The 27,905-nt window shown below is 50.7% G+C and overlaps 1 protein-coding gene across 2 annotated transcripts in view; it reads left to right on the top strand.

The window, feature by feature from the left end:
• PDE10A (phosphodiesterase 10A) overlaps nt 1-27,905 on the top strand; it is a 370,690-nt gene that overhangs the window by 186,357 nt on the left and 156,428 nt on the right. The window contains exon 1 of one of the 2 annotated variants that reach the window (XM_075411757.1): nt 4,716-4,876. The exons of the other annotated variant lie outside the window; for it this stretch is intronic. Coding sequence (XP_075267872.1) covers nt 4,813-4,876 — 64 coding nt within the window. The 5' untranslated portion in view covers nt 4,716-4,812. Of the gene's footprint in view, nt 1-4,715; nt 4,877-27,905 lie in introns of those variants that run through there. 2 annotated transcript variants of the gene reach the window in all.

Here is a 27,905-nt window from a genome sequence, read left to right as displayed (position 1 = left end):
CCACAAACACTGAGTTGTTTCGGTTTGCTGAAGGAATTGCAGGTGATTTTGGATCTCGCAGTGCTTCTGCCTCTGGACTAGGCAATTCCCAAACCCGGTTTCGGGCTGGCTGCTGGCACAGGTCGGCGTGTTAGCGGCACTCGCCGTTAGGATTCTGGTGGAGAAGAGGTGGCTGGTGTGAGTACCTGTGGGAACCGCAGGCAGCGGCTGATACGTAAATCTACTCCTTGCATGCGTACGATGTTTGAGAATAATCCTTCGTAAAAAGAATCTCTGATGAAATAGCATTCTCTGGAATTACTCTAAAGGTTCGTAGAAGAAGGCTTTAGGAAACAATGTCTTTTCTGTAGGTTTCTAATTTGCGATAGCTGGATAATAATTACTGTGTTCTGTCAGATCATTTAGCAGAAAATCCCTAGGAAAAAAAATGCAGTTGTTTCTATTAACTTGCACAGGACTTTTCCGTAACGGATTTAATTTGGGGCTGTATTTACCCAGCCCTAGAGCCTGGGGTTTAGCTGCGTTTACCCTGCTGCTCCCCCCGCCCCACCTTTCCCGCAGGTTGTCTTCTCCTGTGTTGAACTGCGGCTGCTCCTGCCTCACCACCTTCGGGTGGTGGGTTCTGCCAGCTCCCCTACTGCCGTCATCCATGCTTTTCTAAACTCCCTTTCCCCATAATCTGCTTTATTCCTTGTTTTTTTTTTTTTTTCCCAAGGAATCGACCATACACCGTAGAGGGGGCTCTTGGGATAGAGGGACGATGAGTGAGATAAGAGGGTTACAAGGATGGTGAGGGGACTGGAGCATCTCCACTACGAGGAGAGGTTGAGGGAACTGGGCTTGTTCAGCCTGAAGAAGAGAAGGCTGAGAGGGGACCTTAGAAATGCCTACAAATATCTGCAGGGTGGGTGTCAGGAGGATGGGGCCAAGCTCTTTTCAGTGGTGCCCAGTGACAGGACAAGGGGCAATGGGCACAAACTGAGGCACAGGAAGTTCCATCTGAACATGAGGAAGAACTTCTTCCCTCTGAGGGTGACGGAGCCCTGGCCCAGGCTGCCCAGGGAGGCTGTGGAGTCTCCTTCTCTGGAGATATTCCAGACCCGCCTGGACAAGATCCTGTGCAGCCTGCTCTGGGTGACCCTGCTTGGGCAGGGGGGTTGGACTGGATGACCCACAGAGGTCCCTTCCAACCCCGACCATTCTGTGATTCTGTGATTCTGTTCACCAGGCAAAGAGTGGGACCGGAGACAAGCGGAGCCGTTCTGAAAACGCAGCAGGCGGAGCTGCGAAGGAGCAGGTCTTTGGGTTTAAGCTGTATTCCACACCAAAAAACCAATGCTTTAAATTGGTTTTACTTTTTCCCCACAATGTTTTCTTCCAAGTCTTTTGATTAATATTGCCAAATTATTGCCAGACAGGCTTATTTGCTGCTTTCGAACCAGACCCGCTGCTGTACGTGGGATGCACGCTAACACTCCCGAAGGCTTCAGCGGGCACTCTGGCTCCCGAAATCCCGGGAAATCGCATTTACCCGCACGCATACAACCCAGGGCTTTCGCCCACCACTGCGCTGGCGCAGCGGATTCATCCCGGAACCCTTGCACCTGGTGCCAGTGGATGCATCGGAGTACTTTAGTTTGCATTTCTTTGCGTTTCAGAGTTTTTAAAATCCTTTTTTTTTGGGGCGATGCAGCAAACCTCGCTGTTTCATGTCAGAAATTCCCGTTGGAGTGGGTGAGACTTTTCTGGTAAATGATGGGGGCGAATGGTTGGTACCGCAGGGGCACCTGTGACACCGCTGCTCTGTGGCAACGGGAGCCGTCATGCAATGAAATCCCGGACTGACAGGCACGCTGGGGAACGAGCAAACGTCGTTCGTCGCTCGTTTGTCCCCAGGTACTGAGATGGCCACCAGGCATATTTGAGTTGTCCGCAAATCTGTGTGTTTTACGTATCTATATATGTACATAGCTTGAAAATTAATTTTCACTGTCATCTAACTTTTCTCCTGTGATTGCTTTTGCTTCCCCAGCCAAGAAGCAGGTGACCAGTCAGGTATGAATTGCCAGCGGCTAATGAACAATAATCTAATGAACAATAATCCAATGAACAGCCTGTAAATAACCCTTAGCCTGAAAGCTGCTTGCCTGGAATACCGGATGATTTCTTACAAATCCGCATGTATTTTGCCTGGTTTGAGTATACACACGCATATTTATAAATGCACAGTTCACATTCCTCGTATAAATACACGGATACCCAGTGATATTTGCACAACTGCGGTTTGGAGCGACGGCAGTTGAGGATTTTAGCACGGATTAGCATAGTCAAACAGGATTTTTACAATTATAAATCGACGATGTAAAGTTTCAGTAGTTTACTCCTGGTCAATTTGGGACGAAGGAGCACCCTTCGCTTCTGGCAGGCGCGCAGCTCCCGCTCTTCGCCAGCCGCTCCGGTCCGGTTTCTCCCTTTCGAGCGCAGCGTTCCCGCAGAATTTCCCCCCCCCGAAGAAGCCGTTCGCTGCTGAACGAACCGGCTGCAGCAGCAGCAAGCGCTGCGGGGAAGCTTTGCGTGCGGTAGCCCGGCTGGCTGGCGGAGGGGCTCGGCGTTGGCTGGAGCTCCCCTCGCCCCGCAGCAGCCAGCGGAGAGCGGCTCGGTGTCTGAAGCGGGTGACGGCTGGAGGGACGGGAATAAAACCTGCCCGCACGGACAGAGGTGTGAAACGTTACTCAGCTGCTGCGAGAAAGCAGAAAAGTGAGAGGGAAAACGCATCGCAAAGGCAGGCGCGGTCTGCGGGGTCTTACTCCAGGAGCTTTAGGCAACAGCCGGCTCCAGGAACCAGGCGGGTGAAGGCGGCTTGGCGAAACCTGCCCTTTCTGAGGGGGTTTTGGTTTGCTGGGCGAGGTTTTTTGTTTGTTGGGCGAGTCTGTAACCCGTTCCGGCTGTCCCCGCTCCGCAGGCTCCTGCCCGCGCCGGGAGCAGCGCGGGGACGGTGCGGGACCCTCGGGCGGGCGGTGACAGAGCCCCAGAGCGGGGGGTGCCTGGGTTTCAACGCGGGAGTCGGGACTGGGAAGGAAAGAGCCCGGTTCCGAGGGGGAAGGTGACGGGGGGGGAGCGGAGCCTCCCGCGCTCCGGGACCCCGCAACGCAGCGAACTCCTTGGCAGCGGCTCCCGCCGAGCCGCCCCCCGCAGCAACACCCGGGGCCCGGTCTGGGTCCGTGAGGAGAGGGCACCAGCCCCCCGCGCGGAGGGAGCCGCCCGGTGCGGGTCCGTGCGGAGAGGGCAGGAGCCCCCCCGCGCGATGCGGGTCCGTGAGGAGAGGGCAGGAGCCCCCCGCGCGATGCGGGTCCGTGAGGGGAGGGCAGGAGCCCCCCGCGCGGTGCGGGTCCGTGAGGGGAGGGCAGGAGCCCCCCGCGCGGAGGGAGCCGCTCGGTGCGGGTCCGTGAGGAGAGGGCAGGAGCCCCCCGCGCGGTGCGGGTCCGTGAGGGGAGGGCAGGAGCCCCCTGCGCGGAGGCAGCCGCTCGGTGCGGGTCCGTGAGCAGAGGGCAGGAGCCCCCCGCCCCATGCGGGTCCGTGAGGGGAGGGCAGGAGCCCCCCGCGCGGTGCGGGTCCGTGAGGGGAGGGCAGGAGACCCCCGCGCGGTGCGGGTCCGTGAGGGGAGGACAGGAGACCCCCGCGCGGAGGGAGCTGCTCGGTGCGGGTCCGTGCGGAGAGGGCAGGAGCCCCCCGCGCGATGCGGGTCCGTGAGGGGAGGGCGGGAGCCGCTCGGTGCGGGTCCGTGAGCAGAGGGCAGGAGCCCCCCGCGCGATGCGGGTCCGTGAGAAGAGGGCAGGAGCCCCCCCGCTCGGTGCGGGTCCGTGCGGAGAGGGCAGGAGCCCCCCGCTCGGTGCGGGTCCGTGAGGGGAGGGCAGGAGCCCCCCGCGCTGAGGGAGCCGCCCGGTGCGGGTCCGTGCGGAGAGGGCAGGAGCCCCCCGCTCGGTGCGGGTCAGTGAGGGGAGGGCAGGAGCCCCCCCGCGCGGAGGGAGCCGCCCCGCCCCGCCCCGGCCTCTCGCTGCGGGCGGCTCCCGCCCAGGCGCGCGCCGCCGCCTCAGGGGCCCCGCGCGCTGCCAGCGACCCCCGGCGCCGCGGCCGCGCCCCGCCCGGCTGGGGGGAGCCCCGCGGGCGGGCGGGCGATGGCGGCCGCAGGTAAAGCCCCCGGCGGGCTCGGGACCCGCCCGCCCTCCTGCGCTCCTCCTCCTCCTCCTCCTCCTCCTCCTCCTCCTCCTCCTCCTCCTCCTCCTCCTCCTCCCCCCGCTGCCGGGGGCGGCTCGGCTGCCTGCAGCTCCCTCTCCCTCCTCCTGCCGACAGCCGGCAGCCGCAGGGACAGCCTCCTCCGCCGGCACCGGCCCCGCTCCCCTTCCTCTCCCTCCCGCTTCTCCATCTTCTTTCGACTTCTTGCCGCCGCCTCCTCCTCCTTTCCCCTCCTCGTCTTCCTTTCACCTCGCAAGTCGCTTAGGGAGGGGAGGAGGAGGAGGAGGAGGAAGAAGAGATGTTGGAGCAGCAGCAGCAGCTCACTTGATCGCCCAGCCCGGCGGCAGCAAGCAGAGGGAGCGGACTCCTCTCTCCTTCCTCCAGCCAGGGCTCGCTGCTCCGCTCCGGCAGCCCGGCTCCTCCTCCTCCTCCTCCTCCTCCTCCTCCTCCCCTCCCCAGCCGCCCCTCGCCCCTGGTCCTGCCATTCCCCGGGCGCTGCGGCAGCCCGAGGCGGCGGCGGGCAGGCGCCTTCCTCCTCCTCCTCCTCCTCCTCCGTCTCCCCCGCTCCTAAGGCCAGACATGGAAGATGGATCTAATTCTGCCAGCTGCTTTAGGAGGTTTACGGACTGTTTCTTGAACACAAGTAGGTACCGGAGCGCGGTGCTCGGCTGCGGGGGGAGGCAGGGGCTGTGCCCGGGGCTGGAAGGGCATTGCCGTGTGTGAGGAGGAGGAGGGGGGGGTGAGGCGAAGGCACAAAGGGGCCGGGAGCGCATGGAGGATGCGGGGACAAAGGATGGAGCGCGGTGCCGGGTGCGGGAGCTGGCCGGTGCCGGGTGCGGGTGGCTCTGCCTGCGTGCGCGGCATCTTCCTACCTGGTGCGGGCTCGGTTTGCTCGGGAGCCGTGGGCGGGGGAAGGGAGGTTTCCCCCCCGCTCGCTGGGAGCGGGGCTGCGGACCCGGGGGGCTGCGATGTGTCGCTGCTTCCCCCCCCCCCCAGCCCCGCAGACCCCTCCGGCTCCCTCCTGCGGGGGGGGGGGGGGGGGGGGCAGCGTGTGCCCCTCGCTGCGGGGCTGGCGGGGCGGGGGGGGGGGGGGCTCTGCGGGGCCTGGCCGGTGGGTGCCCGGGCGGAGCGTGGGTCCACGCCGGAACGCCTCGCCTTTCGCTATCGGAAACTTTCGGGTTTTTTCCCTCGCTTGATGTTTCGGTGCTTAGGGCGGCTTCGGCCAGCTGCGGGTGGCTGGTGTTCTGTCTTGGTTTGGCTTTTTTCCCCCCGCCCCTCCTTTTTTGTGACAATTTTTTACATTATATACTTATGCTTTAAAGTGTCCCTAAACCTGCTTTTTAATCCGTTAGCGTGCCTCGGCGGCTTTTTGGAGACAGGTGAATAGCACATAGCTCACGGGTGCGAGAAGAACCGTGGAGATGCCGGCCGAAACCTCCCGATTCCTCTGCCTGCCTTACAGCCGTCCGCAGCGCGGTAGGGCTCGTCCCGCTCCACGGCAGAGGTGGAGCAAGGCGACCGGGTATTTGCTGCCTTGCCCTTTGGAAACTTCATTCAGTAGTTGGTTATGGTGCAGAGCCACGTTCTTGTTCCGTTCTGAGGCCTGAAAGGAAGCCTGAGCTCGTCCAGTTTTTATTTGCTCTGTGTCCGAGAGGGGTAGAATGCTGTCACGCGTGTGGTGCGACTCTGATCTCTTAAAATAAACGGTCTTGGGAGTAAGGGACTGAGCTGGGGAGCGTGTGTCGTGTAGAGCACTTCTCTCCTGCGCTAGCCCAAGAAAAAGATGACATGGAAAACGTCAGCTCCGTTCAAAACACCATTTTAAAAGCAGTGGTGAACTCACTTAAGCTATTTTACGCACACTTGAACGCAAGGAACCTGGTCGTCTCTGACGGATGGTGACCTCTGACTGTGGATTTTCCCGCAGGCAGGAAAGGAGCAGAACGGCTCCTTCCCCTGTGAGTTCGCTGACGTCTGAAGACGTGCAGCCTCTCTCTCTGTGGAGACGCTTTTCCGCGCTCCGCAGCCCGCCGTCGTGAAACTTTGAAGAACCTAAACGTCTGATGTCTCTGCTCCATTTTGACCGGGATTGAAACTGCCCAGTGGGCTCAGGAGGTGTTGGTGCGGTCAGACGGACAGGCACCCACGTGCGTGTGTCCGTGTGCGTACGCTTCGCTCCCTCCCTCCCTGAGCAATTGCAGAATTCTGATTTCCTTAGGAAACCAGGCTGAAAAAAAACCCAGGAGCGGAGGGAGGTCAAGCGCGGTGCTGTTGAGTTCCAGCGAGGGCAGCGAGCGGTTGTCCGGCTGCCGGGAGCGCTGCGCGCGGTGCCGGTCGCCGCGCCGCCGGAAGGCTGACATTGTTCTGGAGAGGATGAGATCACGCAGAAGAGCGGAGGTAATGTGCTGCGTCTCGTAGCTTTGGTTTCCTGAATTGCGTTTTAGGTTCTAAATCGTATATATATACATGTGTAGACTGTTTGACTTCAAAGACAAGAAAGTCTATAAATATTTTTACAGGGAAGCTGAGGAGTTCTGTAGGGAAGGGAGCTGAGATGGGCTCTTTTGGGAGGGAGGTTTGAAAGTGACTTAACAGAATCGCTGGAGATGCGTGCTTCTTTCTCCTCCGAGCCCTTTCGACTTGCATGCTCTCCAGTCAGGATTTTGTTAGAAGGCTGTTGGTATTTTTAAAGTTTTAGGTTCTGCAACACTCAGTTTGTGCCATATCTGGCTATTTTTTCTTTTAAGATTGCTGAGAAAGCGCTGGACTGGACTGCAGAAGCTTGTATGAACTCTGTGTGGTGTGTGTTGTTTTTCTTAACTGAAGATCTGTAACTTGGTGCATAACGTAGTGTTTTGAGAAGCTTTCAGTATCTAACATCCTGGATCAGTTCTAGCGTGTCCAGGGTACCGCAAGCTGCCAGGCAGTCCAGGTTTCTGTGAAATGTCTTGCCTTCAGGGGAGCATCCCGTGGCCCTTTTGCCCTCGAGGTCTCTCGGGCTGCGCGCGTGTAGCGTGCTTCGTCTGTGTCCTGTGAGTCTGCTCACAGGGGTGAGTATTTTACAGCACGGGGGCTTTCCGTCTGTCAGCCTCTTATCGGTGTATTGATGTTTTATACAGCGTTTCCATTTATCTGGGTTTTGTTGTGGTGTGGGGTTTTTTTTTTATTTGTGATGCAGCAAGTTTATCCTGCACCTTCACGCGCCCGGTGCTAAGGCTTTCTGATTTCTCAAAGAAAGGGTAGATGTAGTGAGAACTGTAGCTGTGGAAGAAAATAGCAATTAAGGTTTAAATAAAGTTAAAAGTATTCCTGCGCTAATGGGAAAGTTAATCTTGGCTTGACTTGCTTGTTTTTTCCTGGTTTGTCTATTCATTACTTGCAGTCAGGGTTCTGTAAGCCAAATGCTGATCTTCAGCAGTGAATCCCGTGTGTAAAGGTGGACAGGGTTTGGTTTTACAATTAAATCATCCTTAAAATTGAGATGCTGAAGTAGAAGACGAAATGGTCTCTGGTTTTCACCCCGGGGATTCTGGCTGCGCGTTAATGGAGAGCAGAATTGTCGCTAAAGCAGCGTGTAGTTATGATGAGAAGTGATGTCATTCGGCGGCTCCCCGGTGTTTCATAATCCCGCGTTTTGCATCAATCATAGAATCATAGAAAGTTTTGGGTCGGAAGGGACCCCTAGAGGTCATCTAGTCCAACCCCCCACCTGGTAGTCCAACTTGGTGTTCCCACACAAGCGTCGCGGTCTGAGGCACCGCCGTCCCGTTCGGAGGGGTCACGGACCGACACGTAGGGCGGACGGCAGTGCGCGGCACGGGACGGGAGGCCTCGCTTGCCCAAGTCAGGTATTTTTACAAATGGTTGTCTGGCAGTTGACATTTGGAATAACGACTCCCCTGTCCCTTGGGCCCCTCCAAGCTGGGAGATTGCTGCCCTCAGTCACTCGAGCGAGGCGCGTGGCAGCTCCTTCAGGCTCCTAGCACGAGGCAGGGGCTCCAGTCGCCCCGTTCGTGTCCGTCCACGCGTGTCTGAGCCGTGCTCATCAGCTGGGCGGGGTGGAGACCTGGAAGCGGGGAGAGGAGTTTTTATTTCAGCACACACTTGACTTAACGGTCGTGTAAACGCTCATTTCCACTTACCAGCGAGGGCACCTGCTTGGCTTTCTTGTTTTTAAATCTTCCGTTGTACAGATTGGCACAACAGTACCTTTTGTTCGGTTTGAAGACTTTGTGCTATGTTCTAATACAAATAGATTGTACCCGACGTTCTCTCAACGTTCTCAAATCGTGAACCTAGTTTTAGATTCGGAAAATAAGGCTGAGAGTCTGTGTGTGTGTGTATTTATAAATTGGAAATGGCTTATGCAGCTTGTTGGTCTATGTTAACCTGGCCTGCGATTAAAGTCGTGCTTCAGTTTGGTGAGGCTAATACGAGCTAATGTTTTAACGCTACTTTAATAAGTATTTTAGTTTCAAGTCATTGTGTTTAACACTTCAAAAATCAGTGTTTTTTTACAATATTCTAGGTTTTGCACTTTCGGCAGTGTTGTCATATTCTAAAAGAAAGCTAAGATCATGAGTGAAAAATATGTATCTGCATAAAAAGAAAAAGGGCTGTTTGTGGTTTTTTATTTTGTTTTTATACTCCCTCTGCTGGCTGCTCCGGTTACGAGTACCTGGGCTTGGACTTCTGCACTAAACCTGCTCTTCCTGCACTCTTTCATCAAATGAGCAGTAACATACATTGATTTCAGTCTGTATTTAAAACGCAAAAATGTCTATAATTGTTAATTGAAGAAACGCTATTTGCAGGAATGGAAAATATGACTCCTGTTTTATGGAGCAATTTTAAATTTTTGTTACACCTTGTACTAATTTAAACTGAAAAACCAGTTTAATCTTTTGGAGTGTGGGCAGTAAATATCACAGAAATAACAATTCGTGTGTTGTTCCCAAAGATTTAGTATTCTGTTCCATTTATTGTAACAAATTTATTGCCCAGCTTTGAAGAACAGCTATAGCAAAACCTAAATAATTATGCTATGTTTTGTTATGTTAAAAAAATATATATAATTAATGAATTTGACTTGCATCTACATAATGAGGTACAAGGCTGCACTCGAAGTGTTCTGCAGATGTAATGGGTAGTTTCTTCAGATACTGGTTTAGTACGTTCGTACACAGTAGAGTTTATCCAAAATATTTATAGCACTCAAAAATTAGAATTCTTAGGAACTCTGGCGATTACGTACAAGGCTTGGGGTGTATATTATTGAAATGCAGCCGTTGCATTCCCCGTGGTGTCGGTGATGGTTGAAATGGTTCCACGTTTGGTGCCGCTGTTTCTGCCGGCGCTCCGGCCGTGGCGGGGTGCTGTGTCCTCTCCGGCGCTGGCGCCTGGCAGGGGTGCGGGGTGCCAGCTCCTGCGGGACCCGGCTCCTTCGCCCGCTGAACCCCTCGCAGCTCGGCCTCGCTTGTTTTGGGGGGTGAGGCAGGCTGGTGTGGTCGGACGCCCCAGCTGTGTTGAATCGAGCCTCAGAATCACAGAATAGTAGGGGTTGGAAGGGACCTCTGTGGGTCATCTAGTCCACCCCCCCTGCCGAAGCAGGGTCACCTACAGCTCTCACCTCTTCTGTTAAATGGTGCTATTTTTTCTTTCTAATTTCTGTCAAGGCGAAGAAGCAGGATTTTCATCCTGGGAGGTGGGCTTCCCCCACCTCCCTTGTCCCCTTTGTAAAAGCTTGTGACAAAGCAGCATATTTCTGTGGTTTCATCATCGCTTGTGAAGCTGGCATAACTGGCGTGGGAGGAACCAGCCTGCCTGATGTTTGTAGAAAACTCTGGCTTCTGCCACGCCAGCCAAGGTAGGGATGTGTTGCACTCTCGAGTGAGGCGGTTCAAAAGGCAGGTAACAGACTGGCAGTCACGACTTTGTTAACAAACGAACATTCCAAAATGCTGTGCTTGGTTGTGCAGGGGAGAAGGACGATCTGGGTAACAAGTTCTAAATTTTTATGGTAAATTGATGGATTCATCTCTGCTGTTCGTGCACACTAAGAATGCTTTATTTCGACTGAGAAGTGGGCTAATTATGTTCTTAGGGGAGAAGAAAAAAATTGGCAAGAGTACAAATTAGTTCAAAAAGGTGTATCGTGTATTTACAAGGAACTCCTTTATTTGGGAGTTCTTTTTGCATATCTTCTTGCCAGTGATTTGTCACCACGGGAAGCTTTCGTAATTCAAGAAAGATGAAGAGCTACTGGAGAGAGTCCAGCGGAGGGCTATGAGGATGATGAGGGGACTGGAGCATCTCCCCTACGAGGAGAGGCTGAGGGAACTGGGCTTGTTCAGCCTGGAGAAGAGAAGGCTGCGAGGGGACCTTATAAATGCCTACAAATATCTGAAGGGTGGGGGTCAGGAGGATGGGGCCAGACTCTTTCCAGTGGTGCCCAGCGACAGGACAAGGGGCAAGGGGCACAAACTGAAGCAGAGGAAGCTCCAGCTGAACCCGAGGAAGAACTTCTTCCCTCTGAGGGTGACGGAGCCCTGGCCCAGGCTGCCCAGGGAGGCTGTGGAGTCTCCTTCTCTGGAGATATTCAAGACCCGCCTGGACAAGGTCCTGTGCAGCCTGCTGTAGGTGACCCTGCTTGGGCAGGGGGTTGGACTGGGTGACCCACAGAGGTCCCTTCCAACCCCTACTATTCTGTGATTCTGTGATTCCCAGCTCCTAAGCACCTTGTGGTAGGTGACAGTAAGAAGCAATAAGTGCTGTGTTTCCAAAATTCGTATTCTTTTGAAAAACACATCGATAGCGAGTTTCACTCTGGGTGAGTGAGATTGTTAACAATACAGTGTCACATCGTTAAGAGATGCCAAATCTTGCTGCTCAGCAAGACCAGAATTTGGGGTCTCTGTATCGCTTGCAGGCTTTCCAAAGGAGTTCTGGCTCAGGAAGAAAAGGCTTTTGGATGTTACTTACTGCCTTTAGAGAGCTGATACTCATTGTAGTGGTTTCTGAGTAAAATAAGACATAGAAGCAGCAGTAGTAATCTCGCCTCCTTTGATGTTGGGACCCAAAGCAGAGGTTGTCAGGATCTGAGAGCAGTTAACCCACCTTCCGTCTGGAAACGGTGAAGACTTGGTGCTTTCGTTAGCACTTGCTGATCTGACTCCTTGTTTCTGCATTATCAACCAACTCCTGTGCAGCTGAGCTGTGCTCCTCTTAACAAAGTTTGTTCAGCTGTTAAGAATTCCAGCGTTCTTCCTTCCTCTGATCCTTCCACTTGCATGAAAAAGAAATCCCCTCATGTCAAGCCACAAATAGTTCCTAAAGAAAAGAAAACTTTTGCATCTGAAGTTCCCACAACGTTGTGCAGAAACCCCACGGCTCTCGTCCTTCTGCTCCGCACGTTCCCGAGAACTTCAGCGTTTCTGCAGCGTCGGGGTGCTGGTGCAGAGGAGAAGATGCTTGGCCTGAGTGGAGGGTGCAGCCTGCTGATTCTTTTGTAGTTTTCCTCACTGCCTAATTTTTATTTCCCCATCGTATTTCTTCCGTCATGTCTTATTTTATTTACTTCCAAACTGGGTGAGGCTCCTACCCTCCTTCGAATGGTCTGTTGGCTTCTTCGTAACTTTTTCTTTTGCAGTGTGCCTTACAAATGATTTTTTTCCTAATGCCTGGCAGTGAAGTGTATGATAACTGGTTCTTTTACTTACACTGTTCTTTTGTGTTTATACTTTGGTTTTCTTTCACGCATATGCAGATACCTCGGCGACTTCTCCAGAGTGAACTCTGTATCAGAACGTGGCTCTGTCGCCTGTGCTGTCTTTGCATGGCTTTTTCTTTCAGTTGTATCTGTTTTTTTGACTGAATATTACTCCCTCCTTGCCCACCCATCAGCTTATTTTAGCCGATGTTTCTTTTTTGATTGCCAAACGGTGTTGATTTTGTTTCTCCCTGCAGTGGGCCTGTCTCTTACCCTGTGCTTTTAACAACGTTCTTATTTCCCCCCGCTGCTTTGGTTGTGTGAAGGCACCGCGCTGCTGTTACTCTTCTTCTGGTGTAGTTCACTTCAGCTGTACTGTCTATTTATTTTCTTTTTTTTTTTTTTTGGTAAGACTAAATTCTGCATGGCGGTTTGAAAACTCTTGCTGTGTGCTCTGTACTTGCAGTGACTCATTGTATTTCCTAATGTGCCACTGTCTGCCCAGCCCGAAGCGTGATGTCAGTAAAGGCTTTTTTTATTCCTTGCCTTTTTTTTTTTTAAGCCAGCGTAGGACTGATGAAAGTTATGGTTTGATGTAACAGGAAACTGAACTCATCTGTTCTCCAAACAGGCCCTGCCTTAGCCGCTGCGCTCGGGTTTCGTCATGCCAGGCTCCCGTGGCTCCCGCTGGCGAGCAGAGCGTGTTGGGTGGAGGTGTCTCGCTGTTCCTGTTTCCTCAGGCTTCATTTATTCCCCAGTAAAGATCCCTGAGACAACTACCTTCGAGAAGATGCTTTTTTGTGAATCTGCAGTCTTAAATGTAGTTCTGTGGCCTTCAGTCATGAATGCAAGAGGGTCTTGGGATCAGAGGTGTCCCTTTGAGAAGTGCTTGCAAGGCGTCAGAGAGCACGGGCACCCGCAGTCGCCAGCGCTTATAGAACAGTGCACTCCCCTCACGCCTGCTGGCTTAGCTCTCCTGGTGGCAGAGAGGACGGGATTATCTGGCGTGTTGTGGGAGCTTTCGCAGGCTGTTTGTGGGTAGGAACGAGCCTTTAGATTGCCTGTGCCTTTCAGACCTTTTTTGGAGTTTTCACTGGAGCTACATGCAGTGCTTCTACCTTTGGACTGAGTACGGAGAGGATGTGGGCTCGAGCTCTAGCCCTGTGCGTCCTTGTTGATTTTGGGGGCCTCCTTGGTCCGGGTTAGACCAGTGCCCAGCTGCCTGCCTGTGAGCTGGGGGAATGCTGGGGGGGCTGTTCCTCAAGGGCAGTGGGAAGGGTGCTTGTCTCTCCTGACCCTGAGTCAGGAGAAGAGTTCAGCTTTGCAGGCACAAGCTGTGCCGTGCCCCTTTGCTCTGTGGCTGGAGAGCAGTCGCTGGCCAGTTTTCTTCACTTGTGTAGGGACACAGCCCCAGGAGCCAGCAGAGGAGTCGGTCAGCCTGCTGTGGGTGACCCTGCTTGGGCAGGGGGTTGGGCTGGGTGACCCACAGAGGTCCCTTCCAACCCCGACCATTCTGTGATTCTGTGATTCCTACGATCTGTGGCCCGAGGGCAGACCTTCGTGCTGCAGACCACCTTCTCCCAGCGGATGAGCTACGGGTTCTTCAGAACCCTGAGTGAAAGCCGCAGCCGGTGGATGAGGCACCGTGGCTGGAGGACACGGCGTGCTGTCTGTCTTTGTTTCCTCAGCTCGCTGCGTTGGAAGGCTGCTTAAAAGCAGTGGCTAAAACGCGTCAATGAATGTTCATCGAGGAACAAGAAGGCGCAAAGTTTGTCGGTTGTCAAGGATGGCTGTAAACTAAAAGAGGGCAGATTTAGATGAGATATTAGGAAGAAATTCTTCCCCATGAGGGTGGTGAAACACTGGCCCAGAGAAGCTGTGGCTGCCCCCTCCCTGGCAGGGTTCAAGGCCAGGTTGGATGGAGCTCTGAGCACCCTGGTCTGGTGGAAGATGTCCCTGCTCATGGCAGGGGGGTTGGAACCAGATCTTTAAGGTCCCTTCCAACCCAAACCATTCTGTGATTCTGTGAACGAAGTGTATGTGGTGGTATTGTGTATTTTATGTTAACGAGAAGCGCTGGAGGCTTATCCATCTATGGCTGTAGTGTTGAAGGGGTAGAAATGAAAAATGGAAAAAGGAGAAGATTGGAATCGTAAGAGGAGTTTAACATTTTTATCGCTCAAAGGAATGCGATTACAGAAGAAGGAAATGTTCATCCTTGTAGGGAAAGCCATTTATAAACTCGGAGAGGTTTCTTTTGGGGTAGATGAAAGACTCGAGATGTAAATATCTCCAAGCAAATAATCAAATTTTGAAGAAATCTTTTCACTGGAGTAGAAGATTTCCCTGAAGTGTAACATGACGGGTTTTTAAAGCGTGAGGGTGATTTTTCTTAATGTCACTAATGCTTTCTTTCTGCTTAACTAACTTCTTTTCCTCTTTTTATTAACAACATAAATGGTGCCTGGTGAATTTTGCGTGCTTTATGAATGTGTTACAGATAACCTGTTAGGTTATTTATTCGTTTTTGTAGTTTAATGTTATCTTCACTGATCAGCCGACTGCTACTTGACAGCCTCTTGTGTACGCCAGCTGGCCGTGTCTGCTACCCTTACTTTACCAGGTCACGCTGAAAGCTTTACAGTTCTACTCTGTGTTTGTTTGTTTGTTTTTAAAAAAGCTTTATTTGTAATCTAACAATTCATACACCTCGTTCCTGTTTGTTTCAGACAGTTTATTAAAGCAGAAATCTGGGTGCACGCAGAGCGCGTGCCCCCTCCCTGTCTCCCGACCCGCGTCGCGGGGCCGGCGCTGGCCGGGGATGTGCTGTGAGCACAGCCAGCACCCCGGGGACTGGTGTCCTGGCAGTGGTGGCAGCTTCCTCGCCCACGGCAAGCCGTGCTGCTGCCTTGCAAGACGATGTTGTGGTGGTTATCTTCCGATTTGTCTGCGAGGCTGTTTGTTTGGTTTTGTTCATTCAGCTGTGTGTATCTTTTTTTTTTTTGAATATGTTGAACAACTCTCAGCACTTTGCAACATCTTGTTTTAAGGACTTGTGTTTGAGTGAAAGCAGCTAGCCCTTCTGCTGTGCCAAGAAACGCTTCTTCCCAAGCACTTGTCAGAAGGGATGTTTGTGTTGCTGGTTTGACAACAATTCTTTTGGGTTTGTGGAGCTGAGGGGAGGAGCGGTAAAGGAAGTTGAAATCTGCTAGATGTATCAAAACTGAAGAGCAAACATGATAACAGTTACATTGAGCAGTATTGGAATAATGAAATTCTTTTGCTAAAACACAAATTGGTAAGACTCAAGCTTTGTTTAAATATAGAAATGCCCCGTGCTGAACTTCACTTTGGAATTTAAAACTGAGTTGTCCGACTGACTTGAAAGTCTGTATGAAGACTTTTATATTGGCTTAAAAGAATGTAATTTTGGTAGGTTTTAGACCTCTCGGAGATGAGCTCTGGCAGGTCTGCTGGTGGCAGCTGAGATACCTGACCTGTGCTTCTCTGCTCCAAGTCACTACCAGTTCAGCAGGGGTAGCAGCAGAAAGGCTCAAGCACATTGTCTGGCTTCCCAACCTTGGATACACGTGGAGGTGAACGTCTGCTAATTTACTGAGCTGCAGGCTGCTGTGATTGGTGTCGGCTGCATCAAGAAGAGTGTGGCCAGCAGGACAAGGGAGGTTCTCCTTCCCCTCTACACTGCCCTGGTGAGGCCTCATCTGGAGTACTGTGTCCAGTTCTGGGCTCCCCAGTTCAAGAAGGATGAAGAGCTACTGGAGAGAGTCCAGCGGAGGGCTACGAGGATGGTGAGGGGACTGGAGCATCTCCCCTACGAGGAGAGGTTGAGGGAACTGGGCTTGTTCAGCCTGGAGAAGAGAAGGCTGCGAGGGGACCTTAGAAATGCCTACAAATATCTGAAGGGTGGGTGTCAGGAGGATGGGGCCAAGCTCTTTTCAGTGGTGCCCAGTGACAGGACAAGGGGCAATGGGCACAAACTGAGGCACAGGAAGTTCTGTCTGAACCTGAGGAAGAACTTCTTCCCTCTGAGGGTGACGGAGCACTGGAACAGGCTGCCCAGGGAGGTAGTGGAGTCTCCTTCTCTGGAGATATTCAAGCCCCGCCTGGACAAGATCCTGTGCAGCTTGCTGTAGGTGACCCTGCTTCGGCAGGAGGGTTGGACTAGATGACCCACAGTGGTCCCTTCCAACCCCTACTATTCTGTGATTCTGTGATTCTGTGACCATAGGTCCTGCTCGTGTGCTGGTCACCTCTCGAAGCAGCTCATCAGGGGCTGTTGGGACTGCTACACCTACTTGCTTCCTTCCTCTTTCCGTCTGTTAATGCTGGAGCATGTCTGACCCCATGCAGACTGCTGGAGGGAGCTGAGATGGGAGGTGCCATGCTGGCTTGCCCCAGTGTAGGGTCAGCTTTCTGCTGGTTAACTTCCAGAGTAAGTTCACGGTGGAGTCAGAGGATCACCGCTGCTGGTGGGAACGCAGGTCAGCATGCGAACTCCTTTCATCAGCAGCTCCTCTTAGCTTGGCTTGGCTGTGCTTGATAGAGTTACACCAGTTTCATGGTCGCTGGAAGTTCACAGCCCTCCTGTTTAAAGAACCGGCCTGATTCTTCTGCCTTGAGGCTGCTCTTTCCTGTACATGTGTGCTCCTCCCTTGTGCAGGCACATTCGTGTGCCCCATGATGAGCTGGATTGAGGAACTGCTCTCAGTTAAAACAGGCCAGAATTAAAAAGGGAGAAGATGCAAGCCGTAAAGAGTTTGTAAACTTCTGGGAAGTGTGGAAGCGTCCTTCAGAGATGGGCAAACGGCGTGATTTATGTAGCGTAGACGTTGCCATGGTGGAAGTCAGCGGTATGAAGGTCTCCCCTTGCGTGCTCAGTGGGTTTTGTTTTGCTGGATGTTTTTCTTCTCCACAGGGCTTTTGCTTTGCTTGCCCCGTACTTCACCCAGCCCAGAATGTGCAGGGTGTCGAGAAGTGGTACTTTGTACCTTCTCTTTTTCTCAGCAAACTCTGAATCGTTGTAGTTCTATAGTGCAGACCTTCCACAAAGCATGGAACTGCTTAGTTGTGTCATGGGCTTTTCCTCTGGGAGTGGTTGCGTGAAATTTTTGTGAGCATGAAATAATTTTGGTTGTGCTACAGGGCAGTAACTGTCACTTGCGTATTACTGAAGAGTGCAAAAAGGGATTAGACAGAAGAACAAGAATATTCACTGGTTTTCTGTATGTCAGTGGTTGGAGATAACCTGAAATAAGAATATCCACCCCCTGCGCCTGGTGCTGGGTGAGCCCAGGCTAGTTCTCACAACAAACCTGGAAGTCTTCTGAACCGGGAGGCTGCCGAAAGCTTGGACAGGAGACACTGCTGATCTAGGAGCTTTGAATGAAGAACGTAATGGCGCGTTGCTCTCTTCAAGGCCGACAAGGAAACCAGTTTGAGTGTGGCTGCATTAAGAGCTTGTAATGATTGGCTGAGATCAGACTGCCACTTCTCTGCGGTCCGTTTCCACTGAGGGAGGAATTACTGTTGTAGCGAACAGCGTTGCATTCGTTGAGAAACACAGAGAACCACAAAGACAAGTTTGCCTCACCAGCATCAGTAAGACTGGAGGGAGAAAAAAGGTTAAAGAGAAGACAGAAGAGAAGATATCCTTCAGATGCTTCTCGACTGTATTTGCAATTCAGACCGTTTTCTGCCTCACTGATCTTGAGCATTAGAATTTGTGACTATTTTACCTCACCTTGTAATATGAATTTGCTCTGAGTTTCCAGTTCTGGGCTCCCCAGTTCAAGAAGGATGAAGAGCTACTGGAGAGAGCCCAGCGGAGGGCTACGAGGATGGTGAGGGGACTGGAGCATCTCCACTACGAGGAGAGGTTGAGGGAACTGGGCTTGTTCAGCCTGAAGAAGAGAAGGCTGTGAGGGGACCTTATAAATGCCTACAAATATCTGAAGGGTGGGTGTCAGGAGGATGGGGCCAAGCTCTTTCCAGTGGTGCCTAGTGACAGGACAAGGGGCAATGGGCACAAACTGAGGCACAGGAAGTTCCGTCTGAACATGAGGAGGAACTTCTTCCCTCTGAGGGTGACGGAGCACTGGAACAGGCTGCCCAGGGAGGCTGTGGAGTCTCCTTCTCTGGAGATATTCAAGACCCGCCTGGACAAGATCCTGTGCAGCCTGCTCTAGGTGACCCTGCTTCGGCAGGGGGGTTGGACTAGATGACCCACAGAGGTCCCTTCCAACCCCTACTATTCTGTGATTCTGTGATTCTGAGTTTCAGAATGCAGTTTCTTCCTCCTGTGTATTGCCTGCTGCGGTCTGGCCGTGGCTAATGGTGCTGCAGTCAGTGCTGCTGCTTGAAGAGTGAAGCATTAAGCCGTGCTGAGGGAGAGCTGCAGTTCGGTAGCGTGATGTCTTCGTAGATGTTTTCATAACTCAGACTTGCATCTTTGCATCAGTTGGGAAATCTTCGTGAAACTACGTCAGAGCTCTTGAACTTCAAAGTAATATTTTATTTGGGGGGGAGGAGTATCAGTAAAGTGTAATAAGGAGAAATAGATAAGTGTGTTTAAAATCATACAGCGACTGTAGAGTGATGTGTCTTCAGCCTGGGTGATGGTTGCTGAGGCCGTCCTGTGTTGCTGTTCGCACGCACGCTGTCACTGACATGCAGAAGCAAAGATAGCGCTGACTTTCTGTCTCTCACTGCTGGAGGTTATGTGTGGTCCTTTACTTACTGCTGGCTTTTACATCGTTTGGCTCTCAAAATCTGCATGAGAAGGTTGAGTCCTTCAGTTTTATCAACTGATCAGCTGATGCACAGATCAGTGGACCTTTTAAATTCAGGCTTGGGATTTATTTAATTGGCTTTTAGCAGCTGATTTCTGTTCCAGACTTGTGTGGTAATAATGCTGTTCTGGAAAAAAAAAGCTATATATTTATGAATTATTTTGGTAAAACACTGTAATGCAAATGCTGTCCTGTTACTGCCATAATGCTTGCTTTCTTTGGAACAATGCATGATTTGGGCACCACCCAAAGTGCTGCTCTCCTGTTCTGTGTGTCTTCATGTTTTCAGCTATTTTGCTTGTGCGGTTTTTCTGCCTGAACACTGGGAATCTGCTCAACTCTGCACCTGTGGCCGAGCAATTCAAATTAAGCAAGAAAAATCACAGAATCAGTAAGGCTGGAAAAGACCTCTGAGATCATCAAGTCCAACCATCAACCCAACACCCCCACGCCCGCTAAACCATGTCCCCAAGTGCCACATCCACACGTTTTTTTAACCCCCTAGGGATGGGGACTCCACCCCTGCCCTGGGCAGCCTGGTCCAGTGCCTGACCACTCTTTCAGAGAAGAAATGTTTCCTGATATCCAATCTAAACCTCTCCTGGCACAACTTGAGGCCATTTCTTCTCATCCTATCATTGGTTACTTGGGAGCAGAGACCAACCCCCACCTCACTACAACCTCCTGTCAGGGAGCTGTAGAGAGCGAGAAGGTCTCCCCTCAGCCTCCTCTTCTCCAGACTGAACAGCCCCAGCTCCCTCAGCCACTCCTCATCAGACTTGTTCTCCAGACCCCTCCCCAGCCTCGCTGCCCTGCTCTGGACACGCTCCAGCCCCTCAGTGTCCTTCTGGTAGTGAGGGGCCCAAAACCGAACACAGTACTCAAGACCTATAACCTCTAAACTCCGAGCAATTCAGTGGGCATTAGATCTGAAGTTGGGATGTTCCTGCCATGTTTTCTTCTCTCTTTGCTTCTTCCGCCCATTTCTTTCTGCCCAGCCTTTGTGCTGCCTGGAACCTCTGTTATCTCAGACAGCGGGCAGAACTTCTGTCCTCTTTTGGTGGCCACTTATTCATGTCTCTGTGGTCTTCCTAGCTGCTGGCTTTCATGTTCTCATCTGATACGTGTGTTGTTTGGTCACATTGGATGGCAATTAGTCATGAGGTCAGAATGTATTTGTAGGGGCAAACTTTGTCACTGAAAAGCCAGTAAGACAATTGCATGTCTTCTTTCTTTTGACCTTCTAAAGATTTGTTGGGTTTTGTTGTTGTTGTTGTGTCTTTATTAGTTCTCTCAGTAGCATTGAGGTTCCATTAATGATGGCTCTAATTTCTTTGGATTCCTAGAATTTTCAATGGTTTATGCACAAGGCAGAGATACCTAGCTTCTGGGGGAGAGGTCAGTGATGATTTCAGTAGCTTCTTCCTTCTCGAGTGTGATTTACCAAGGGGCTCTGCTGTGGAGTCATCGTGGTGGGAAGTGCATCTCAACTGATGTAATGGCTTTGTGTTTCCTGGGAACAGGACAGAGTCGCAGCTCCGCTGTCTGCTGCGAGGTTTGTCATTGGTTTTGGTTGCCGTGATATTTGCTCCTATCATTTCATCTTTTTGTTGTAATGGGTTGTTCATGCTTTGTGAATCTGATGTCCTGACATCAGTCCCTCAAAGCAGTGTTGAAAGTTTTTATTCATTAAGAGTAGTTTTACAAAATATTTTGAAATATGGCGCAGCCAAATCCGATTTCAGCAAAACTTGTAATGTCTTCCTCTGCAGATAGGCTAGAACAGGGAATCAGCACGGTTGGTACAGCAAGAGGGGCTAGGACAAGGGGCAATGGGCACAAACTGAGGCACAGGAAGTTCCGTCTGAACATGAGGAAGAACTTCTTCCCTCTGAGGGTGACGGAGCCCTGTCCCAGGCTGCCCAGGGAGGTTGTGGAGTCTCCTTCTCTGGAGATATTCCAGACCCGCCTGGACAAGGTCCTGTGCAGCCTGCTCTGGGTGACCCTGCTTCAGCAGGAGGGTTGGACTAGATGACCCACAGAGGTCCCTTCCAACCCCTACTATTCTGTGATTCTGTGATTCTGTGACTTGATAGATAAATTCTTCAAATAGCTTAAATATTTATCTGATGCCTATTTCTTCTGTCAGGAATATATTTGCTGATGAAGATGCGTTGTTTCCTCTCAGTCTGTCTTGGAAACCAAACTGCATGAAGTTGAAGCAGTATCACCTTGGTCCTGTCTGCTGCAGCAGTGTATGTTTAAGCCAAACCGCTTTGCTGTATTATGCACTATTTTAATTATTTTGTCTAAAAACTCATTTGACCCGAAGTAGGAACACGTTGCATTTCATAACTTGCAGAAATGCTGTGCATTTTTTCAAAGATTGAAACCAGAAATGTTCAGTGACTACTTCTCAGTATTATTTCTTGGCCTCTGGAAAACAGTGACTGTTTCGCTAATTTTTTGACATGACTTCCTCTGTGATGACTTCAGAAAAAGTAAGTTATGGCAATATATGGAAGAACATGAGCTCTGTGTCGTACAAGTGGTTGGTCTGAATGCTTGGGGTGTACAGATGGTGTCATCTGGTCACAGTCGTCAGAATACAACCCACAGAAAATTACCTTAGTGATAATTTGTAGAGTGAATAATTATATATAACGGATTTGTGACCAGAACGTCTTCAAGAACACTCCACAGGAAAGAGTCTTCCCTTAGTTATTCTTGCTTATCCTTAATTTTGGTGAGGATGATAGCAGCGGAGTAGAGGACAGGTTTGGTGCTTTAGCTGAATTGTGCTGTGTTTAAGGCAGTGGGAGTATAGGGGGTGGGAAAGCAGACAGCCCATAAAACAAAATTGTAAAGCAATAAAGTCCCTCCTGTGTACAGACACTTTGATCACAGAGATATTTTCAAAATGTTGTTGTGATGTTGTTCAGTAGAACTTTTTAGGCACTTTTTTGGGTATTTATGTATGCAGATAAGGGAGCAGAAGTGACTACTGGCAAAGGTTTGCCCTCTTCTTGGTCATAGTGATGCTCCGATGGCTCTGTATTATTAAAAATAATGGTAATTATATGTGTTACGGGTAGTTCTTTGTGGTGTTTTGTAGCCCGTGATCTCAAGGCAGTTTGCAAGCCGCTGGCTGAATCCTGTGGCAGCCTTGGTAGGACGGGAACGGTAGCCAGACAGACGGTTCTTTCAGCGTGCTGCAGGGCAGAAGACTCTGCGTAAATCTTGCTGAAGAAAACTTCTACAAGTGGTTTACAAACAGTAGGATAAGATGACTTTGTAAAAGAAAACAAAGTATGTTTTTTTTAACAGCTTGAAGGTGTTTGTTGTGTTTATGGTCACTTTGTGGCTGTTCGTTTTTCCAGGCTGAAGATGTATTCGCAACTTGAGTCCCAATAAAACTCTCTAAACAAAAGTTGGATTCACAGAGGAGAAAGGCACCTAAATTTTTTTTAAATAGACATTTTTTAAGTGGGGTGTTGTGTCTCTAAACACGTTTGTGAATTAAAGGAAGACTCGTTTAGCTTCAGAGTTCAGGAAAGTGAACTGGAAAGGACGTTATCAGGTGGTCTGAATGAAGGAATTAAGTAGGTTACACTGGTTTTCAGCTGCTGGTGAGCTCAGTACCTACTTCATAGCAAGCTCATCTGAAACAGCTGTTGTCCTCTTCTTTGGGGTTTTTTGGTCATTTAAATCACATTGAACCAGTAGGTTTTTCACATGGCCTTTCTGTAAAGTCATACGTTGGCACAAGCTCAAGGGCGTGAACTGCGTTTTGTATTTATAAAGAAAGTGGAAATCAAGGGAAGGGGGGGAACTGCAAGCGGTGCTGGGTTTTTCTAATGAAACTTCTACACAGCTCTGCTGCTGCTTTCTCCTTACGTGCACGCCTGGCAGAAAAAGGAAACCACCTTTCCGTTGCTGCCTCCGCCACGATAAAAACCAGGGCCTTTTTCCTGCTGGCGTGGAGTGTAGGGGATGGGGACGGCGACTCGTGTTTGGCTTATGAAAGGATCGTGGTGTTTGCGTGGAGGTTTTGAAGAAAACAAAACATTAAATAGCTGCTGTAGAAAGGGGCACCAGTCATAAAATACACCGGATATCTATTTCCGAATCATCAGTTTCATTTCAGAATTAAAACACACTTTTTATTCCCCTGGTGTAGTGGCAGGTGTTAAAAATGAGCGAGGGCCAGTGCTGACCCTGTGGCGGCTGGAATATGGGGCACAGAGAGGGTTCTCCTGGGTGGGTGCTGCAGACAGGCAGCTCCCTGCTGGCCCTTAAGCCAGCTGTGCAAGCTCCAGGGCTTAAAGTCCATCAAGGTGGTTTTGGTGGTGGTTTGGGGTTTTTTTTATTTTGTTTTGGACACTTGTGAAAGCAGACCATCGCAGCTCCCTGGCAAACACACTAAGAAGCTGCTAGGATAATGATTTGGATAAGGACAATTTATTTAATTAACTTCATTTCAGATTTTGAAGAAAGCACAGTGGAAGTGCCCAAACCAGAATATTTGACATCTGAGTGTTTTCGTTCATTGTATTTAACTGAGTGTTTCTTTCTGAAAGTGGAAAGCGAGAAGCTGCTGTGTTTCAGAACTGAATATCTGGTTTAAAGCATTTTTAAGACCCTTTACCCTTCCAGCTCAGCTTACAGCAATAGTTCACACTCAGGCACTCGCTACGTTAGACTTGAATTCAGCTGAATTTTCTGGAGTATTTTTTTAAAAGTTACAGAGACTTTCCTTGCTTTGACCCGACAGATGGGCTTGGGGGGTCGTTGAGAATCAGCGGGCTTTGTCAAGAGAAATTGTAGGTGCTGTTTGTGAGGCTGTGGTGAGGAAGCAGTGCTGCTGCTTACGGCTGGGAGGCTGGAGTCCAGAATACGATGGCAAACTAGTTTTGCTATTCTACAGCTCTCCTTTAGCTGTTCACCTGGGCGTGCGTAGGCAGCGGTTGTTTTCCGGAGCTGGGGCTGCCGCGCGGGGCGGACGGGGTGACCTTCCCCTGACGGAGTCGGTGGCCAAGAGGAGGAGGGGAGATGCTGCGGTTAAACCGTGAGCTGCTGGAGCTGCTGCGTTTCGCTTCGGCACCCGCTCCCTTCCCTGGCTGGTTTGGAGTTGTGCGTGGTTTAGATTTAGCCTTGTGGTAGATATAATTTTCTTTACCGACGTGTTGTACCTGCGTCAAATTCCCGTGTATCATTCATGGAGAAGGTGGGCAGCTGGTGGAAGCCAGGGAGGGAAGCAGAGTGCTACCAAGTGCTGGTAACAGCATTTTTAACAACAAACTGATCTGTTTGTGTCCTCCTAAAGTACAGATGTGGGGTTCCTGCTGGGACGAGAAGATGGCTTTGCCTGCCCTGTTAGGGCTCTCTGCTGAAAGAGGAGAGAGCTCTCAGTGGCCTTTCCTCCTTCCAAAGCTTCTTGTTGTTGAGGGAACTGGGCTTGTTCAGCCTGAAGAAGAGAAGGCTGCGAGGGGACCTTAGAAATGCCTACAAATATCTCCAGGGTGGGTGTCAGGAGGATGGGGCCAAGCTCTTTTCAGTGGTGCCCAGTGACAGGACAAGGGGCAATGGGCACAAACTGAAGCAGAGGAAGTTCCGTCTGAACATGAGGAGGAACTTCTTCCCTCTGAGGGTGACGGAGCCCTGGCCCAGGCTGCCCAGGGAGGTAGTGGAGTCTCCTTCTCTGGAGATATTCAAGACCCGCCTGGACAAGATCCTGTGCAGCCTGCTCTGGGTGACCCTGCTTCAGCAGGGGGGTTGGACTAGATGACCCACAGAGGTCCCTTCCAACCCCTACCATTCTGTGATTCTGTGATTCTGTATGTTTGTTAATTGATTCCTACCACAGCCTGTTAGTAGTCGCAGTATCTTCAGGAAGAGGGTTTTTTGGTTTGGTTTTTATCCGATCACAACTCCGTTTCAGAAGAGACTTTTCTCTGAAAGACCCAACGTGTTGACGGCTTTACCAAGGGAGAGCAGCTGTCGAGTGACCGAGGTCGGTGGCTATATGGCTGCCCGTCGTCGTCTTGGGAAATGTGTTAATAGGAGGCAAGCGGAAGAGAGCAAGACAGCATCTAGAAGAAACAAGACAGCATTTCATAGTTCCCTTGCCAATCAGAAGATAGACATAGCTGGAGAGACAGTTGGGACATCAAGAAATGGAAGGGGCAGTGAGGAATTTTCTGGCAGAGGAGGAAGATTTCAAAAATCCCAACAAAACAAAAATAGCTTGTGACACATCAGTTCACATTTTTCCATTGGGGAGATGCAGTCCCACCTACTCAAGTTTCTGAAAGAAATTATGCCAATCTGAGGAGCTGAAATATCAACCTGTGGTTGTATTTCTTGTGATACTGTTGCTTTTCTCTATAAGTTAGGAGGCTCTGGGGGCTGCGGTGGTTTTTTATGGTGTAAATAAGGCACGTTCTTTATTGCAAACAGCAGCTAGCTTTCTGGTAGATGCCTTTTATGGTGCACTTAGGTTTTAATGCTTCCTGAATAATTTCCTTTGTTGCAGCTTGAAAAGGCGAAGACTGGGCTGCCACGGAGTTTCCAGGCAGCTGGGCTGGCTCTGAGAGGGGCTCCTTTGCGGGATTGCCAGTGGGAACGGAGCGTGGTACCTCCCGACCAGCCAGACAGGCTTGAGCTGAACCCTGAATCTGTTTCTCAGAGCTGTGCAGAGTATTGCTTCCTCATATACATGGCTTTTCTAACTAAGGAGAGTGAGTTCAAATGCAAGCCGAGCATGGAAAGGCAAGAGAGCTTTACAGGCGCCTGAGCATCAGAGGGCAAAGTGTTTCATGCCAATAATGTTCTCCAGACTTTAGGTTTATAGAGAACTGGATTTAAATATTAGCAATGGCAAGGGAATGTCTGAGGCTTTACTAAAACACAGACAAGGGATTTTGCCTTCTTCCTGTTTGCCCTCTTTCAGTGTTGCTGAATTTATTGATGTGTGATTGTTGTTGTTGTTTTTTTTTGTTTTTAAACAGTCATTTTATTTTCTCCTCCCCTCTGCCAAGCGCCAGGGGACACAGCTGCCTGCCCTGCGACTCCAGCCGTCATCCTCAGCTCTGTTCTTCCGCACGGCCGGGCGAGGGCTGGGATCCCCTCTGTAACTGGTGGTGGTGGTGGCTGCTGAAGCGGTAAAGGAGAAGCATCCCTTCTCCTTGGTGTGAGGCTGGATGCCCGAGGAGCTCACGAGTGCTTCCTCTCTCGGCTCTGAGCCGAGTGAGGAAGGCTGAGTACCTCGGGCGCTCGAATTCCCTGGCTTGATAATGGACTGGGAAAAGAGCCATTTGTTGTCTGCGGGGTTGGCCATATATGGACAAATCTTTTGCCGGGCTGAGTAAAACCAGTCATCTTTCAGGAAAGAGTAGAACGTTACAGGATTTTGGAAAAGGGAGGTTTTGTAAGCAGAGGTCTAGCTGAAGATTATGGATGGTTGTTCACTTCCATGTCCTTCCAAACGGCGCAGGCTCCGTTTTGCGTCCTGGGAGCGTGTTGGAGAGCTGCGGCTGTGGGTGTTCAGCCCGTGAGTGGGTGCTCACCATGGGTGGCTGGCAGCCGCTGCCTTGGGGAGGACCAGTGACTGGACCTGTAGGCTTGCACCGCCTCTTTGTTTAGTGTTGGATTGGGGACTAGGGAGACGGTTAAGGTGAAGTTAAACACGAGAAAGGTTATTCCAGTCTTTGACCATCAGCAGTGGCTCAGCAGTACGCTTGTCTATCATTGTATGAAGGCCTTGAATCGTATTCTGTGACGATTTGGAGGATCAAGCTGATGGTCATCACATAGGAGATCCAAGAACAGCTGGACAAATCTTGTGTTGACCGCAGAATTGTGGTGTTACTTTCTACTGATTAAAAAAGTTTGGGGTTTATGTGAGGTCCCCCCTGTTTTTACTCAAGGAGAAGACGCAATACAAGTAGGAGTGTGGGGAAGCAGGGAAACGGTTTTCTCCCAGATGGAGCCTAAGACACCACAAAATGAGCTTCCCCAGCCCTTGTTGGAACGCCGTTATCTCTGTGTTTTAGCAGACGGCAGGCTCGAAGACAGGAAGCGGGGGGGAAGAAGTCAAACTTACAGCTGTAGGATTATGTTGTATCTACCAATATAGTTTCAACTGCTTACAATATTTTATGTTAATATCTGTTCACAGAATCACAGAATGGTTTGGGTTGGAAGGGACCTTAAAGATCATCTGGTTCCAATCCCCCTGCCATGAGCAGGGACATCTTCCACCAGCCCAGGGTGCTCAGAGCTCCAGGTGTAATAGTAGAGACCTTGATTTCTGATGAACAGGGATGGTGGAAAGAGTCCTTGATTTCTGACGAGGGGCTGTGCGTAGGACTCCTCCCGATCCTTGTGTCGTCAAGCCTGCGGGCACCCTGGTTAGGACACTGGTTTACATCTTTCTTAGGGGAGATCATGCCGTATACTGAATAGCAAAAATCCTCCCTAAAGCTGTTGTGTTGCTCTGGAGGCTCACTTGGAGTTCTTGTGTTGACAGTCTTGAAGATGGTGACACTTTTTGGCACATTAAAGCCCATAGCAGCTTTATTTTTTTCCCCTCCTACCTGTTGTACTTTGAAGGAGAAAGTATACGAGAGAAAATAGGCAAGACATTTTTTATTTTTTTTTAAAGGGTGGTGGGAATAGAGCAGCTAATTTGCTTTAGGCATCACTGAAAATTTCAGCTGAGTTTCTTGCACCGGAATAAAACATTGTACAGCAGATTGCTTAGGTTTGACAGATGCTTGGAGCAGAATGATCTCTCTTTTTTGGCAGTTGGTAGGAGCCCTCTCAAAAGCAGGGAAATCCCCTGAAATATTTTTTGTCGTCTTAGAGGTTGGGTCAAAAAGGGTTGTAAAAATATCTTTGGCTGCTGGAAGTATTGAAGTTTCAAGAAGGGGAGGAAGGAATGGATACAGGGGAAGAGAGCAGCGTGCATCCTGGCTGGGAGACCAGGGGGTTGAAGTGCTGTGCAGGAACAGTGCCCAGAGCGGCCGCCTCGCTGGGCAGGACAGCAGATAGAGCAGCTTCCATCGCTAAACGGGTGGGATTCGGTCAGCTTAACTCTCTCCAGTCAACAGGAGGTGGAGGTGGTTCAAACTCACTGTTTCTGGCCTAAATTT

Source organism: Opisthocomus hoazin, chromosome 2 (genome assembly GCF_030867145.1).
Source record: "Opisthocomus hoazin isolate bOpiHoa1 chromosome 2, bOpiHoa1.hap1, whole genome shotgun sequence".
NCBI classification, from domain to species: domain Eukaryota; kingdom Metazoa; phylum Chordata; class Aves; order Opisthocomiformes; family Opisthocomidae; genus Opisthocomus; species Opisthocomus hoazin.
Note: the sequence above shows the minus strand (reverse complement) of the source record. Positions and strands in the feature narration are given on the sequence as shown.